General features: G+C 33.9%; 1 protein-coding gene across 1 annotated transcript in view; it reads left to right on the forward strand.

Annotated features, from left to right (window-relative positions):
* The first annotated feature begins 2,063 nt into the window (after positions 1–2,063).
* LOC134532653 (retinoblastoma-binding protein 5 homolog) overlaps positions 2,064–17,828 on the forward strand; it is a 25,428-nt gene continuing 9,663 nt past the window's right edge. The window contains exons 1-9 of the mRNA XM_063369309.1: positions 2,064–2,163; positions 4,585–4,610; positions 5,875–6,047; positions 6,535–6,652; positions 10,538–10,648; positions 12,028–12,209; positions 15,555–15,674; positions 16,686–16,839; positions 17,175–17,387. Coding sequence (XP_063225379.1) covers positions 2,145–2,163; positions 4,585–4,610; positions 5,875–6,047; positions 6,535–6,652; positions 10,538–10,648; positions 12,028–12,209; positions 15,555–15,674; positions 16,686–16,839; positions 17,175–17,387 — 1,116 coding nt within the window. The 5' untranslated portion in view covers positions 2,064–2,144. The remainder of the gene's footprint in view (positions 2,164–4,584; positions 4,611–5,874; positions 6,048–6,534; positions 6,653–10,537; positions 10,649–12,027; positions 12,210–15,554; positions 15,675–16,685; positions 16,840–17,174; positions 17,388–17,828) is intronic.

Genomic DNA, 17,828 nt, shown 5'->3' on the forward strand with positions numbered 1-17,828 from the left:
ACACCATTGTTCGTACAAAAACGTATTTGAAAATTCAAATTTACTTTTAAATAACCGTACCGATTGTGCTGAAAATCGGTGGTCGATCATTAAATTACATAATATTAATAATTCAAACGACGAAAACATGATTGAAAAGTCAAATCGATGGTTGTTCCAATCGAGTGGAAGAGAGATGCGGCGCAAGCGTACAATGAGCGTAACGGGACACATCGTAGTGGGACAATGTGCGTTACGGGACACTTTTTCGTGCGTGCAGCCTACCCTGAATTGTTGGCTGGGGAGGAGGATTCAAGGTTGAAGGCATAGTTTGAATTTATGGATACATAAACGAATAGAAAGCATTCTGTTACCTTTCTTTGTTTAAACTACATCTGGGTTAGGTAGGTAATGATGGAACTGATTATTGATGTTGAAGGGGTAATTATCTCGACTAGTCCCTCTTCCATAAAAAATGAAAAAAAAAAAATCGGCAATACTTTTATTTCGTGCTACAAAATTTCCTCTATTTAACACATTTTGTGGAGATAAGAAATTCCAACTCGTTTAGGAGATATCGCGGTTTATGAATAATTATTAACATACCTGTACATTGGTGCGGATGCCGACATTTATTTTTGTAGTGTGTCCGTGTATGTTTGTTTAGATCAACTCATGATAACTAATGGTCGATTAAGTTAGGTTAGCTACATTATAAATACCTACTTTACAAAATTGTGGATGGTTGGTTATGTTAGGTTAGTATAGCTACATTAAAAATACTGTCAAATCATTTTAATGGTTGTTTAGGAATTTCTAATTTAATATGTAGCTATCCTGACCAGGGGCTAGCCAAGGGGGGGGGGGTTAGGGGTTCTAACCCCCCCCCCCCTTTGCCCCTATTTTTTTCTTATCTGAAAAGCTAAAAGCATGGGTATCTTACTGCTATCACCGGCCACTGCACTAGAGGGGAAGAGTAACCGAGCCCTAACGATTATCCTTCCCTTCCCCTACCCCTGTCGCGAGCAGAAGTTATAAGGTTGTGATGTCGTGACGGGTCCCAAGTTTTCAAATATCTTACACCTATTGTATTTAACCAGCGCGATAATTATAAGCAGGTGGTGACTTGGTATTTCTTCAAGCTAAAGCTAATTGTTTCCAGAAATAGGTCAGTTCTGCCGAAACCCAACCATTTTTATTCCTTTTTTTTTTTTGTATTGTCGAGCTTCGAGCATGATTGATGATTTTGAGTAGACGTGGAAAAGGCACTTGGATTGATTAAAATATATTTAATTAATTTCTTACTTCATCACTCAAACAATTTTTTTATTAAAAAATTAATAATATTTTTACCATTACAATATTTAAAGTTAAGTACCGAAAACTGCTCAAATAGCACTATTTTACACCTTAAAATCCAAATTTTTCCGGACCCCCCGCTTTAATAGGGGGGGGGGGCCATGCTTATTAACCCCCCCCCCCCCCCTTCCAATACACAAATCCTGGCTAAACTACTGATCCTGACCAAACAAACTATTCACACAATCTCCCAATTTTTTTAATGTAGCTATACTAACCTAATTAACCGTCCAAAATAATTATTTTAATGATTTTAATGGTTTTAGAAGTAAAACAACACGTGTGTGTTTGTTTGTGGTTTAAAACAGCTGTTCATGTAAACAATTTCTCAGCTACATAGGCGCCATATTGCTTAGTGTATGCCAGCTTCAAGAAGTATCGGTTATGTTCCATCTGGTCCATTTACTTATCTCTGTTGTAGACCGATCAATATAAATAAATGTGATAAATTTATTGTAGATGAATTTTTTGTTTACTGTTATTTAAGGATGTCACATCAACAATTGAAATAAATTCCACAAAAAATATTAGTTCAGCTCTATTTTTTAAATTTTTAGTTTGCAAAAGAAAAAATGTGTGTTCTTGGCTTTATCGAAAACAAATTTACGTCTAACGTTAAAAATTGTGTTGAAACCAATATGACGTCTTCCGTTTCCTATCTTTTTACATTATTCACTACGTGTTGTTGCCGTAGTGTTTCCTGAAGTCTTCTATGTTTTGGAAGAGTCAATATTTACAAATAAAGACCATTGTGAGAACTAAATGTTGACAGGTTTGATGAAAACCTTGTGTTAATTTGTTACAAAATGAATTTGGAACTTTTAGGTAAGTCACTTGAGGTAGCAGATAATAAACAGTAGGTATAAGTCATTAAATATTAAATTATTTGAAATCATTTGGAAACTTTTGAAATGTTTTTGAAAAGTAACCTGTACTTTTCTGTACGCAACCTTTTTGTTAATATTATTTTACCTAATGATTCACGCCATATTTCGGAATTTAATCTACAGCGCTTTGGAACTGAAGTTTTTATAAACTTATTTTACCGGCGGTGAGATTCGAAATACCAATAATTTGCTAACGAAAGCAATGAATCGGTTGGGGCGGGAAAGAATGTTTTGAAATTAGAGGAATATACACGAAAATGGTATTTTAACTAACGTTGCTTGATTAACTTACACAAAAGCGTTAATTTCACTGAATACTGACATTTTAAAAGTGGAATGACTATGAAATTCAGGATAATTGTTGGGTAAAAGTCACAAAAACATTTTTCTTTGAGAGTTCACCACAATTAGCAAGGTTTTTAGAATCCATTACTAATAAAGAATATATTTTTTGGGAGCATTTAAATATTTTAAAAACAATTGTACCATATTTTTAATATGACGTTCTTAACCTATCCAACCTTTCAGTTTATTAGTTGTGATCAGCTATAACTATAAAAACCTGCTACTATAGAAGAAAAAATTACACTCCGTTTGGAAAATTGGCTCATATAAGAGTTATGTAAACTAACATAAAAATTGCACAACAACACACATGAAACACACTTTTTTTCTGAGTCTGTATGTATGCTTAGCATGACTCGAACATATTGTTGCACCCCAGACCATCTCAGCTAGTTTAATAATTTGTCCCAGAGTGGACCTATATTTTTCATTAACACTTGCAGAAATAAATTGGTCGCTTAAAATGATATTGGTTCCAAATAAATGTTACTGTCAACGACTCGTTTACTGAAATAATGTCTCTTGGACACTAATTTAACTAGTTTTATTAGCATTTGAATTATCTTAACAAGTCATCGTGGCGGCCATTTCGAGAAAAAGTACATGTAGAATTTATAATAAATTCATATATAATCTCTCCACTGATTTTAAAACAAACAAGCTGTTCGCAGGTACAGAAGAATGAATATTACAAGTTAGTTAGAAATTATGTCCCGTGGTTGTTCACGTAACTCAACGGTACCCTCTGAAGGACTAGGTCCTCAGAACAAAGATGAAGTTGTGGGTTCTTACAGATGACTGTGGTCACAAAATTCTAGAACTAAGTTTGAAACTCTGGAAAAATGTTGATTATAATACAGTATCGCCTGGACCCCAGCCACGAAAATCTCTCCAACTCAATTTAATATATTATTTTGAGCCAACGACCGATACTCGACCTCTCAGTACCTCGTTCAGATGCTGACTGACGAGGCTGTGTGCATGTGAGTTCCGCCCAAAGGAAGTACCAGGGGCATGACCTCTCCAACCAAAGCACAGCCCTCAAAAAAAACATAGCAGTATATAAATTTTATATGCCCAGCAACAGTGCTATTCCAGCAAAATTACAAAAAGAGAAAATCACACACAAAGCCCGGTGGCATCATTTTTAACCAATCAAAAAAATACTTTAAAAAATACCAGTTAATACTTGCACATGGCGACATCACAGAGTCCTTTCTTACAGCTACCACACTCTCTGTCTCTCTCTAATTATTACGCACTGGGCAAACTATGCACGTGCTCGCCTTCAGACAAAGAATCATAGCGAGAACAAAGTACAATGGAAAATTAGGTTAACCCTCTCATTTAAGAACAAAGCAAAAACAAGCAATCCTTTAAAAAAATATGTGAAAGCATATAAAAATGTAAATTTAGAAACAAGGCCTAGGTTCTTAATCACCATAAAGCAAGCAAATTGTCAGAATAACTTAAACAGCATGAAACAATGTAAATTGTGATCATGAAATGTATGGTAGACACACAAATAAAAATCTGTTATTTAAAAGATATCAGAACTCTTAACCAATGAACTCAACATGATGGGTCCAAATAATAAATAGTTGTTAAATTATTAACATTGTTAGGAAAAAAATTTGCATACACAATGAATTTGCTGAAATATCCAAATAGGCCTAATTATTTAATACCACATAATTTCACATACTAGGTTTTCGTTAAAGCATTATAATACGTGCTAATATGGATTCCACAGTTGGATACGAAATATCATTTCTGTTTAAATATGCATGCGATCAGAATTTTCGTAACCTTCGAAAATTGTAGCCCCCTTAGCCTCAAAAAAATGAATTCACAGGCAATAGAACTCAGCTTGGGAATAAAAATCTAACATTTTTTATGCAATTATAAAGTGAGAAAGTATAGTTTAACCAACCAATGTTATGAAATTTGTTTTGATCTCTAACTTACACTTTCAAACATCACATTGATCATGTATGCTATATTTCTGTTTCAGAATCCTTTGGCCAGAATTATCCTGAGGTACAGTATGCACTTTGTAAATCATCTTCCATACTTACGATTAAAGTAGTTGTATGAATTTTGTCTGTAATTATATTTTTAAATATATTTTCAAATTTTCTTTTTAGCATAATCAAACCAAGTACACAGTAACTCTTGAATTACTGTTTGTAATCATCATCTTTTATCTCACTACAGTTTTCAAGGTATTAATCATGTTAGATAGAGGATAAAATGCAGTTTGGTCTGTAATACCTTTTATTGCATTTAGTTTTGTACCATTTCAGTATTTTTTTTTTTTTTTAGGATGACTAAAATACTATTACAACCTTTTTATTTTGTATGATTTATTATGTGTAATGTACAAAAATCACATGGTGCAAAAGGACGGTACTTATTCCACCAGTATCTGGGACCATGTGACAGAATGTGTCACAAACCCTTCTATACAACATGTACTCTATGTGATGCATATTAAGTTGTGTCCACATACTGAAAAGTCCGTAGGTTGACAATTGTCAGTGAATTTAGTTGAAATCCGGGAAAGTTATGCCAATTCTCCAGTGACAGCTATTGGAGGGGAAAGTATCTCTCTCAAATCTGCCATCACCCAGCCTGAATTTTTTTTATTCCAGATTTGTTTTCGTATATAAAAAGGGCGTGTGCAAGTACGATACTTAAAAATTCCTGTTTATTCTTTTCTATCAAATTAATGTTAATAGCATTATTTCTGTTTTTTGCATGATTTGTAGTATTTTTCTTTTGCAGTTAGTTTATTAATGAAAAATTTAAACGTTAAAAGAAATAAAGTGGAGAGAAAACTATACCTGTTATGCCCAGTGGCGTAGCCAGGATTTGTGTATGGGGGGTTGTTGAGAAGCATGCCCCCCTGTATTAAAGCGGGGGGTCCGGGGGTCCTCCCCCCGGGAAAATTTGGTTTTTAAGGTGTAAAATAGTGCTATTTTAGCAGTTTTCGGTTCTTAAATTTAAATATTGTAATGGTAAAAATTTTATAAATTTTAATATGAAATTTGTTTGAGTGATGAATAAGAAATTAATTAAAGATTTGGTGCTAAGGGGGGGGTTTAAAACCCTAAAAAAACCCCCTGGCTACGCCCCTGGTTATGCCTGTTAGGGGGATGATGGAGATGAATTTTCTTTGTTTCTTTCAGAACATAGGTAAATTATTTGTAAAAAAGTTAACAGGGGAATTGGAAATTTTGGTTGGGAAAAATTCAGGGAAATTTTAATACAAAATGTTTGTGGAAACCTATGTCCTTGACAGGAGTTTGACGGCACTCTGGACAGCATATCGCTGGCCGTCACGTGTGCCTTCAACAAGCGCGGGACGTTGCTGGCGGTCGGCTGTAACGATGGGAGGATCGTCATTTGGGACTTCCTTACGCGAGGTATCGCAAAAATTATAAGCGCCCACATACATCCAGTTTGTTCGCTCAGGTAAGTTGGAGAGTGGAGACTTAAACCCGAGAGTGTGTGCGCTGTACGTGGTTTTGCTAAGAACATTAACTGTGACTCTGTGAGTGATCTGTTATAACTTACATTCAGTATGTAGTATGTTCGCCCAACACTTTCTATTGTATGAGCTAAAAGAAGTTTGTAATAAGATATCCATACCGTAAGTGATGAGTTTGGTAGCAGGATGTTTCATTACCATAAACCATGGTGTGATACAGTTTTCAAATTGTAACCTGGTTAATGATTTTTTTGTATTTTATTTTCTACATTTCACTTACAAAAAATAAAAGTTGGCTTGGCATTTAAATTAAAAAAAAATCAATTTTGAAATTAATAAATTTGAATTTTTATTGATATTTTAGTGTTATAAAATCTAGTAATATAAAACTAAAGAACACAAGTCAAGTTTTTTTTTTTTTTTTTTAATTCAGTGTGTGAAGATTTGAGGAAGGGACTTATTTTGTTCCAGTTGGTCTCGTAATGGGCACAAATTACTCAGCGCTGCCACAGACAACAATGTGTGTATTTGGGAGGTTTTGACAGGAGAATGTCACCAGAAGTATCACTTTCCTTCGCCCGTCCTTAAGGTATGTCATCTGTACTTTTCGTATTACACCTACCTAACCACTAACCAGCTTTCATGTTACGATTGTTGCAAGCTTTCTCATTTTAATTTATTTGCTTATGGAAGTGAAGTCATAATAATTTTACAGGTGATAGAGTATAAGTGTTGAACACAATATAAATTTCACCTGTTCTCTGCATCAACTCGTAAAGGGCATTGTTGTTGAAATTTAAAGATAATACCAAAATTGTTAGTTCAGTATGATTTGATTTTTTGTTATGTTTATGCTTTTTGTTTTTACATTATGTAGTTACATTATCTACTCCTGATGTAGGTCACACACTTGTTGATAGAACATTGATGTGATTTTTGCTATGTATTGTGTAGTGTTTATGGGGTCTTGGTTTAATGTCTTTACTACACTATCATAATATGATATATTATATAACATAAATTTTAAAAAATTTGTCTTTCATTTACATATATTAACTGTAATAAATGTTGTCACGGCAGTTTCTCTATATCTGTTTTAATATGTTTCATTTCATTATCTTTGCTATCGCATAAACCTTATGAGATTCAGATTATTTGTTTCTTACCGAGGCAATCCAGATTTATTTTGAGTGGGTCCAAACACTAATTATTGGCAAGTTGTAAACTCGAGGCTCAACAGTTTAACACTGCAGCGAACGGTACAACAACAAAACATTGAGTTGTAAGCAATGCACTGCTACGTATGATTGTTTGATGCGTCCTGGTGCTTTTCGTGTTATTTATGCTTGAACTCTGGCAGTACCAAAAATATTTTCCATGCAGGCGAATTGCAACTCGTAAAATATTACGTAAGAATAGCTTTTACCCCCTTCCCCCCCAAAGTAAGGTCGTGTAGAGATTTTTAAAGGCCCCCCCCCCCCCCAGTCCCTCCCTCTCGGGACCCTTATGTAATTAATGAATGGCCCCTATGCTGCTGTGAATTATTTGCTTTTATTTTTTATCTGAGTTTGTAAAATGACAGTGATAAATAGAACCGTCCGTGTGTCACACTAAGTTTGCATGTGTGCTAAGTTTTCGAATGCTATTCACTAGCATTCTCAGAGGCCATTAACAAGGCACAAGGTCACCACAAGTGGAAAAGGCCAACAGGTGATAGCATTTGGATCTTAGCAACAAGCTAGTGTTTCTTTGTTTTTATTTATCGTACTTGTAAGCTGTTATACCCATGAAAAAACCAAAATAGACCAAACGATACTGCCTTCTTAAAGAAATAGATTATTGACAGAACCAATTACGTAGTATGCCACCAACTGCAGCAGTACACTTAATGACTTGAACCTTTCTGGTGTCAACAGGTGTTTGGTTCAGTCGCATATGCAACAGTGTGTGTGTGCTTCAGGTACTAGTGGCTACATACCAGCACGTAATTGTTATTCAGCTAAGCTTTACTTATTCTGGTGCCAGCTAAGCTTCCAGGCTAAATAACAAACTTTAAAAGGCAGCTATCACATTTGAAATGTCTGTAAAATAAATTTTACACATTAAATATATTCTTAAACTAGCGGCCCGTCCTGGCTTTGCACAGGTGGACATGATTTTTTTTTATTTTTACCTTTTATTTATATTTTTTTGTTGTTTCATTTCTATATTTTTTTTAACACAGTATCACATTATCTATATATACTTACAATCCGAATTTGTTTGTTTTTTAATAGTAGTAACTTATTTAATCTTAAGAGAGACATATTACTTAGTATTTTTTTATTTACATTTTTTCAACATTTGACATAGTCCCCAAGTATTGTTGGACAATGAATTAGCTCAAACTGTTAACAGTCTAGAAATTCTGACAGACACAATCTATCCCGACATTGAAAATCTCACAGAAATAAATTTCAATTGGCTCTGTTCGAGGGCAATAGTGTCACCGAGAAACGACTCAGTAAATGAGATAAATAGAATGATTATGGAAAAAGTACCGGGTGATTTGAAATGTTACAAATCTATGAACACTGTGTGCAACATTGAAGATACAGTGCACTACCCGCAAGAATTTTTAAGTTCCCTTAATCCTGCCGGCTTGCCACCCCACGAACTAAAATTAAAAGGAGGTACTCCCATTATGCTATTGAGAAATTTAAGCCCTCCCAGTATGTGTAATGGCACAAGACTTTTGATAAAGGAATTACGAGACAATGTAATTGTAGCAACAATCATCACTGGGCCCGCGGCCGGACAGCTCGCTCACATTCTGCGAATCCCGATGATTCCGACAGATTTGCCTATATCCTTTAAAAGGTACAGTTTCCTGTGAAGATATTGTTTGGCCTTACGATAAATAAATCACAGGGACAAACTTTTTCGATTGTTGGCATCGACCTAAGAAAAGAGTGCTTCTCTCATGGGCAATTTTATGTTGTCCTTTCTCGAGTAGGTTCTCCTGAAAATCAATATGTTTTGTTATCACCTACAAATACCACTGCCAACATAGTGTACAGTGAAGCTTTAAGGTAAAAGTTTTGTAAAATAAAATTAAGAACCAATAGAATTAAATAAAGCTTTAAAATAAAAATGTAAATACAGAAATGTAAAAATTACAATGACTTAGAAAAATTCTTTAAAATAAATACACACACCTAAAACAACAAAAAAAAATCAAAATAAAAAAAACAACAAAAAATATTAATAAAAAACTTTGGAAATTTAATTAGGTAGGATCAGATAAAAATATAAAATGTTGTAAAAATGTAAATAAAAAAATACTAAGTGATATGTCTCTCTTAAGATTAAATAAGTTACTGTAATAAAAAAAGATGAACAAATTCGGATTGTAAGTATACATAGATAATGTGATACTGTGTTAAAAAAAATATAGAAATGAAACATCAAAAAAATATAAATAAAATGTCAAAATATCAAATATCATGTCCACCCGTGCGAAGCCGGGACGGGCCGCTAGTAGTATAGATTATAAAGAGGAAAGAGCCTCGTGTCACGTCAAACGTAAACAAACCTATCATCCATAGATAACCATAGCGCGCGTCGCGAGCATGGCGGTGCCAGGCGACGTTCCGACCTCCATGGTAAAACAATTAAAGTGTTTTAAACAGAAGTATGAATTGCATGGTCTATCAACTTTTAAAATTTAAAAAGAGGTTATTGTGACATAACAATAATAGTTGGAAATATAGTAACGCAAAGTTTTTTGTAGTTATTGATATGTTCTTTAATATTGTAGGACATACTTTTGTTCTATCATCAATAGTTTCCGCAGCGCATGCGATGTAAGATGTTTTATGGCATTATTTTTACACCTTGGGTTACGTTACTAAAGTTTTAGTAAGGTTTCCTTATCTTTTCTAGCAATAAATATATACTCAGGGTGAATGTAGCTTTCTAATGGTGAAAAAAATTTTGAAATCGGCACAGTAGTTTTTGAGTTTATTCATTACAAACATACACACAAAAATACAAATCTTTCCTCTTTATAATATTAGTGTTGATAATATCTCTAAGTTGTGTAGAAATCATAAGGTAATGTAGAAGGGAAAATAAATGTTATTACTGAAAAAAACTCATTATGCAGGAAGATATTCGTAAGTGCTATGTATTGAGAGTATTTTAAAACTGTGTACATATTTAGTTGGAAGGCATTAACAGAAATTACATTTTTAAGTAAGTTTATATTGGTGTTTAAAACTGCCACACCTTACTCACCTACATTTAAAACCAACTGTGTATGAAAAAAGGTTTCACAGTTTTGTATTGAAACATGGTAACAAGATCTTAGATCAAGCCAAGCTAGCTTTCTGTGTTTTAAGAATTGGTAAAATTATAAACGTAAGTTTTTGTTCTGTTGCTATTATCAGTGTCGTAGTTATAAGTGCTTATACATTTTGTTTATGTTATGTAGGTTCAATTCAATCCTCGCAGTGACAAATTGTTTCTTGTTTGTCCAATGCGTCACGCAGCAGTACTTGTCAACATAGATGGTACTCACCGTGTCGCACCACTTGACGACGATGTGAGTACTTGACGGAAACTATCTTCGGTACCTCTCCATTTCCTTGCACTCAGCTCTGTAGTTATCTGTAGTAATCTGGAAATAACTCACCCTGACAGTGTCATCACCATTAAGTTTAGGAAAAAAATAAAATATTTGAGATGTACATTTTTTTAAAATTAATTTATATTTATTGTAAAAAGAAAAGGCTTATTGTAACTTTAAAAGTATGCAGTAGGCTATTTCCTATAGACATAGCTACTGTGGCCCATTTCGCATGGGTTTTAATAGCGTTTTCATAAGGAACTGTACTTTTTATGGGATAGAAAGTACTCTATATGGATTTTAATAGAATATATGGCCTATTGTTATTTCAAATATTCATAACATTCAGTATAATAGTAAAGATGTTGTTGAGTAACAAATATCTTCGCAGACAAACTTTCCACATCATAGTAAGATTTGTTAATTCGGTATTTATATTTTGTATACAATATCTTACCTACCACTTGATTAGTTTTGCATATATTAATTTTTATTACAAAACTAAAATACCCTCACTTATATCTCTAAGGGATTAAATTTCAAAAAATGATATAGATACACTACACAACTCTTTCTGTAAGTAATGTATGTCAGTTTCTCACCTTCCCCTTGCATAGATTCGATGATAAGAATTTTTTTTTTTTTGTTTAACCAAACTTGCACAATTTCAACCCTTAGAGGTGTAATTTTCAAAAATGATATAGACAGTTTTGTAGGTATCAATAACTCTTTTCCATGTGAATAAATAAATTGTTGATACTTTAAATAGAATAAAAGAACAATGGTAGCATCAATAGTTAGCCATGACAGAAACTGAGGAGTAATCAAACAAAAGCAGCATTACGAGAATTCCGTAGCATCATAGCTACGTCATTTCTACCTATCCCTTCTTCCCTCCCATTTTGTCACCTTCCCATTCGACCGCTAGTGCATGTGTTGGAGTGGCGTCGCCACTGACATACTCTCCTCCTCTACCTGTTCCCCCCACCAAGTACCTAAGTATTCCCCTCATGCAATCGGAATTTTCGTAAATTGTAGCTCCCTCAACAAAGATGTTTCACTTAAAAAAATTTGATGAGGGTTACTGTTTTAAAAAGTCTCTGATGTCACGACGCATCTGTGATTCAGATTTCTTCAAAACTATCATCATGGGAATGTGACCTGCTAGGAAAGTTTGTAATATTCATATAAATATTTTATTTGTGTTGTTTTTTGGCTTTCAGATAAATTCTGTTTGTCTTAAATTTCAGGGCTGTGGTACATTGGTTAAAAGAATAAAAAAATACATTGGTGGCAGTAGTTAATAAGATACAATGTATAAAGTACTCCAGGCATCCATATTTTCGTTTGTGCAGTCTGATCTGAACATAGTCGCATCGTTTGATCGGCGCGGCGAGCACGTGTATGCTGGAAATGCCAAAGGCAAGGTGCTGGTCCTGACCACTGCCTCGCTCGAGCTGAAGGCCTCGTTCAAGGTCACCCAAGGCACAACCAGCGCAACAGCTGTAAAGAGCATCGAGTTCGCCAGGAGAGGAGAGTAGGTATCTGCATTTCATTGGTGCCGCCTTCTCTTCGTTCTTTTGCACACTGCTTATGTCCTAGTAATAAGAGCATTTCAAGATCATAGCTTTGTGAAGTATGACAAATTTTACAGCATGTAAAGTTTAGTGAATTAAGATACTAGTGTAACCATGATAGTGATGAAATTGACAAATTGACAAGACCTTCGCTTGTTTGAAATTCCATATTTCCGACGTCCCACCCAAAAAAAATATGAGTGTAGCCTATTTTCGTTGCTTTCTACTCTACGGCAGCTAATTGACTGAACGTAGTGTTGTTTTGTTAAAAAAAAAAGTTATTAGGTTTTTGGTGAGTAAAATTATAAAATAAACTTTTATTGGGTTTTTTCTTAACACCTTCCTATTATCTGACATTTTCCCATATCTGACGTTTTGCCATCCCATTTATGTCGAATAAGCAAGACTGCTGTAAAGTGAAAGTTTTAACTAGCTTAAATTTCAGTTTTTAGATTTTTCTAGCTGATGATCAAATGTTATGACTTAAATGTCGTTAATAAAATAATAACCATAGAAAATATAAAATTTGACATGCACTGAGTGTGAAATGTGTATCACTGTACCTAAAAAACAAAATATTAAAAAAATAACTATTTCATACCTCGGGTTTGTTTACTAGCTGCAATGTAGCATTGCATTGTGTAATGTAGCATTGCAGACAAACAAATTTTGTTGATCCAAACCTTTTACAGCATTCTATGTATAAACAATATATTTTGTTTTATCTGTTTTCTCTAGTCAGTTATAAAAATGAATAAAAACATTTTTGTTTGATTTAGCCAGTCCTAGCCACTTTCTTTCATGGCTAATACATATAAGTACTGTGTTTACTTGTATTGTATAGTCATTTGTATGATAACAATGAAAATGTTAAATACATAAATGCAAGAATATGTCATACGGTTTAACAACTAATGAAACTTGAAAATAACGAATCTTAGCTGTGATGATCATCACAATGATAAGCATTTTTGAAGCCTTCAGCTGATAAATTGATGGATTTTTTCATGTACTTTGGGTTCTTTTATTCTCAATATATTTTTTTAAGGTGGTAGTTGTCTAGGATTAACATTGATTCCAAAGTGGCTGGGAATGTTACATCTGTTAGTGCATTGTAAGCATTCCCGTTTTCAAGGAAAGTAATAATGTACTGTGTGTATTCATCTTTTAGCCACGTAATTGTACCACTGTGCATAAAACACATTATTCATATTGCCAGAATAACCATTTGCAAGTAGAAAGCAACATTTTTTGTTCCAGCGTTGTGATCATGAACATGTTGAATTCTCAGAAACGTATCAAGCCAACTTAATTTTATAAGAAGGCATACGCCACAATGAAGTGATCTTTAGAATGTTTTTTTTTTTATTGATTGGCTTATGAGCTTACGTTTGTAGCTTCACAAAAAATTATTTTTTTCTCGATTATTTATGGGTTACCCTAAAAGGATCGTGTGTAATGTTGTAGTGTTACCAGCAATATGTCTCTAGAAATAATACATTCTAGTACATGGTTTAAAGCTAAATAGCCATGACTCATGGAGATTTTCTCTGTGATTTTCGCCTTGTTATCAAGGGCTCTCTCTTCCAGGTCTACAGTTTATTCTGCTGTGAGACTTCCAGCTTCTGATTGCCTTCACCCAGCCGATCCTGTTTCTTGCAAGGGCTGGCAATTACTGCAGCAATTTTGTTCACATGGTAAATAAGCTCTTGTCTGCTGCGCACAGATTGTGAAAACTAGACATATAGTCCAACATTCATTGTTAGTGTATAAACAGAATCTCTGAATAGCCTGATTCTGCGAATGATCTGTTGTGAACATGATGTTGCGGTTATCCCAGTTCTAAAAGATTACTCGAGTTTGCTACGCTGTGCTTATTCGTTTGCTGTCAACTTTATGGATCTCGAAAAGACCTGTGTTGAAAAGAGACTATTGTTGTGTACCAGAAACTGAATTTAAATATTTTGTTTTTTGTATCATACAAATACGTAGTAATGGTTTTGGATTACAATTTCCAGACACATTTTGCTGGTAACGTTTGTACTGTATTATATGAGTATGTATTTTTATTCAAGTGTTGCATAAAAATATATTTTAATTTTCATGCTAAGATTTTTGGCCATTTGTGATTGGTGACAGCAAGAGATATTACCAATTTTACTGTTTCTAGTTTTCATTTTATTTTTACATTATTACATTAAGTTTATGTTATTGAGGAATGTTCTAAAAATTACAATTTTTTTTTTTTTTTTTAATGTTTACAAAAGTTTTAGTATGAATCCCATATCTCATTTGTATAAATCATCAGTTATGGGGGCTGCCAACAATACCTTTTGGCATATGGGAAGGATTTTAAGTTACATGTCACAGGATTGTGTATCTTCCGAGCTTTTGTTTGCTTTTCATCCACTATCTACATTTTTTAACATTACTTTTGTGGTTACAGGGAGAAAGTTAACAAAGTTGACAATAAGTGGGTTACTGTAGGTGTGTAAAGAGAGAGAACAAATTGCAGATTTAAACTGTCTGGACAAAAACTTGTCAGCATGAACTGAAATATGGCACTTTCAATCAGATTTTTTTTTATATAGTAAAAGGTGTTGGGACCAGACAAATAATTCATTCATGTAATGACTGCCATTTTATGTTTGTGTAGTGCAAAGTAAAAACATTCTTCCATTTGATTAACGTGCAAAAAAAAATTATTTTTTTATTTTACTTAACAGACAGTGCAAATTGCCCTTAATCTTTTATTGTTAGTTGTTAACATGACCATTTTTAGTACTACATATTTTTAAATGGCAATAACACCTGCTGTTATTATTTAGTATGCCCAGTGCTTTGTAATATGTGTGCACATATCACGTAACACTATTAATTAACTGTAATTTGAAGTAGATTGCACTACTTTAGGACGGTTCTTCAGCAGTCCGTGCAGTAATGGGTAGTAAAATTTACTTTAGTTTTTTTGCAATGTTCAAAAATGTTTATTTTTTTTTATTAATTTTTAGTAGGTACAGTGTTTGTTAAATAAAGAAAGTGTTTTAATTTTTACAGATTATTTTTAAAGTTAGATGGCAAACAGAAGGAAGTTTTCCATTTTAGACGATAAAGAAATTTTTTTTTTTAAACAAAAAAAAATACATGTTACTATGACTTTTGAATTATTATTTCACTAAATAAAAATCATCCTAGGTGTTTACGTGAATTCGTAGGAAAAGCTTGTGCGTTGCAATAGCTACGAGCCTGCACAAACACAGTGATTGGGGAGAGTCCTTATCTGTCGTGGCTGTGCTCGTTCCCAGTTGCTTCCTGATCAACACCGCGGACAGAGTCATCAGGGTGTACGACACCAAGGAGATATTGGCCTGCGGCACAGAGGGGGAGCCGGAACCCATACAGAAGCTTCAAGATCTGGTCAACAAGTGAGTTTACTTCAGTCGCTAAGGACAAGAACATATGGAGAATTGCGATAACATCGAAAATTATGTTGAAACACTGCCCAACACTGAAATGCAAGTTAATACACCATAAATATCCGGAATGCAGTTTATATCATGGAACTACTTAGCATTTAAACAAATCTTAATACAAATCGTAAAAAGAAAGCAATCTTTTTAATGTTTGAAATTTAAGGAATGTTGTTACTTCCGGACAAAAAATTGTATCAAAGTGTATGGATCAGAAAAAAATTATTTAATTTGTTTCATTGTGCATCTGTTATTGAATTGCTTTTAAACCACAAATGCTCACTAATTTATTTTTATTGTTCTAAATGTATCTGTTTTAGACCAATTTTTACCAATTATTTTATCGTAAAAATGCAGCTTGTAATTTTTATTTTTTAAAGCTAATCTTGTGGAGTACAGTATTACTGAACATGTTTTATAACAATAAAAACAACACATACATAATTCCTCTGTTTCAGAAAGAAATTGGATCAGAAATAAAACCATAATATCTTATCTCCATCATTCACATTTTTTCCTTCCCAATTTTCTCTTTGCTCATTGCTTTGAACCAGTGGTCTTCTGTAATTTTTTTTTTATCAAGGGCCAATTGTTTCTTCAGCTAAATTTTTTTAGACTGCTCTGTTTCATACACATGATATTACTATGTGTCATGGAACAATAGGGCACTAGTGTGACACATTCTAGCATTCAGAGCACCTGAGTTTGAATTCCGGTACATCCAGCCTGATTTTAGTTGTAAACGGTTTCTAGGAAAATGCTAGGATCGCATACTATAAGGACATGGCTGCTTATATCCCCAATATCCCTGGCCTGTTAAGTTGTGTACTGTCGTGTCTGGTGATCTCGCTGTTGACAAGACAGTTTATCTAAGTTTAAAAAAAAAAACAGTAAGGTCTGCTCAGGTTGTAGGATATTGGAATGCAAACCATTTTTTCCCTGCACGTGTGTTGGTATGTCTGTCAGAACCATGTGGAAGAAGTGTTGCTTCTCGGGAGACGGGGAGTACATCTGTGCTGGCTCGGCCCGCCAGCACGCTCTGTACATCTGGGAGAAGAGCATCGGCAATTTGGTCAAGATTCTTCACGGCACAAAAGGAGAGCTTCTTCTCGACGTAGTGGTACGTAGAAAAAAATTTTTTCTTTTCTTTGTTTTTCTTTTCTTCCTTCTTCCTCCACTCGTGCCATGTCCCACGTTAATGTCTCAAATGCTTTACATAGATGGTAAATAAATATGTAATGTGAGTCGTCATCCTTTGACTCCCCTTGTCTGTAAGTTTTAGGGACTGGAAAAATTAGCATATTGCTATAGATGCTATTTTTTTTCTAATTTACACTTTAAATTCTAGTTTTTGCTTATTTCTTACATAAATATTATTTTAACTAATTTTATTAAAAAAAATTATTTAAGCTTGATTGTTATCAGTATTATACATTATATTTGTTTTCTTGGCAGTGGCATCCTGTGAGGCCGATCATTGCATCGATATCCAGCGGCGTCGTGTCAGTTTGGGCCCAGAATCAAGTGGAAAACTGGTCAGCTTTTGCTCCAGATTTCAAGGAACTGGACGAAAATGTTGAATACGAAGAGCGAGAGTCTGAATTTGACATCACGGATGAAGACAAGTCTGTGGAAATGGGACCTAAAGAAGAAGACGAGGAGATTGAGGTGAAATATAATGCTAATACGTACCATATTTACCTGAATATAATGCTATAGTTTTTACCAAAGCTGTGGAAACTAAAAAGAGGGTAGAGGGGGAGCATTATAATCGCAAACTTGTATCTTGCTATTGGGAACAGCTTAGTTGAAGAACTACAGTCTCAGTCTCTTAAATATGTCACATATGCCACTTTAGACCTTACACTTGCAAAGTGTGTAAATTTTGTACGGATAAGAATAATATTATGATTTATTTTATATTCAGTGTTTATTTAAAATCCTGATGGAAGTGGTAAATTAATGGTTAGTCAGAAATATTTTTTTGATATATATGATCCAATACTTAATTGAGTTTCCATAGGATACTTTAATTGCAGGTCTTGTTTTCTCAGATTATGGCAAGATGGCAGCACTCTCTTAGTACCTGTACTTCATGCCATTTTAGTA

Source organism: Bacillus rossius, chromosome 6 (assembly GCF_032445375.1).
Source record: "Bacillus rossius redtenbacheri isolate Brsri chromosome 6, Brsri_v3, whole genome shotgun sequence".
Taxonomy (NCBI): Eukaryota; Metazoa; Arthropoda; class Insecta; order Phasmatodea; family Bacillidae; genus Bacillus; species Bacillus rossius.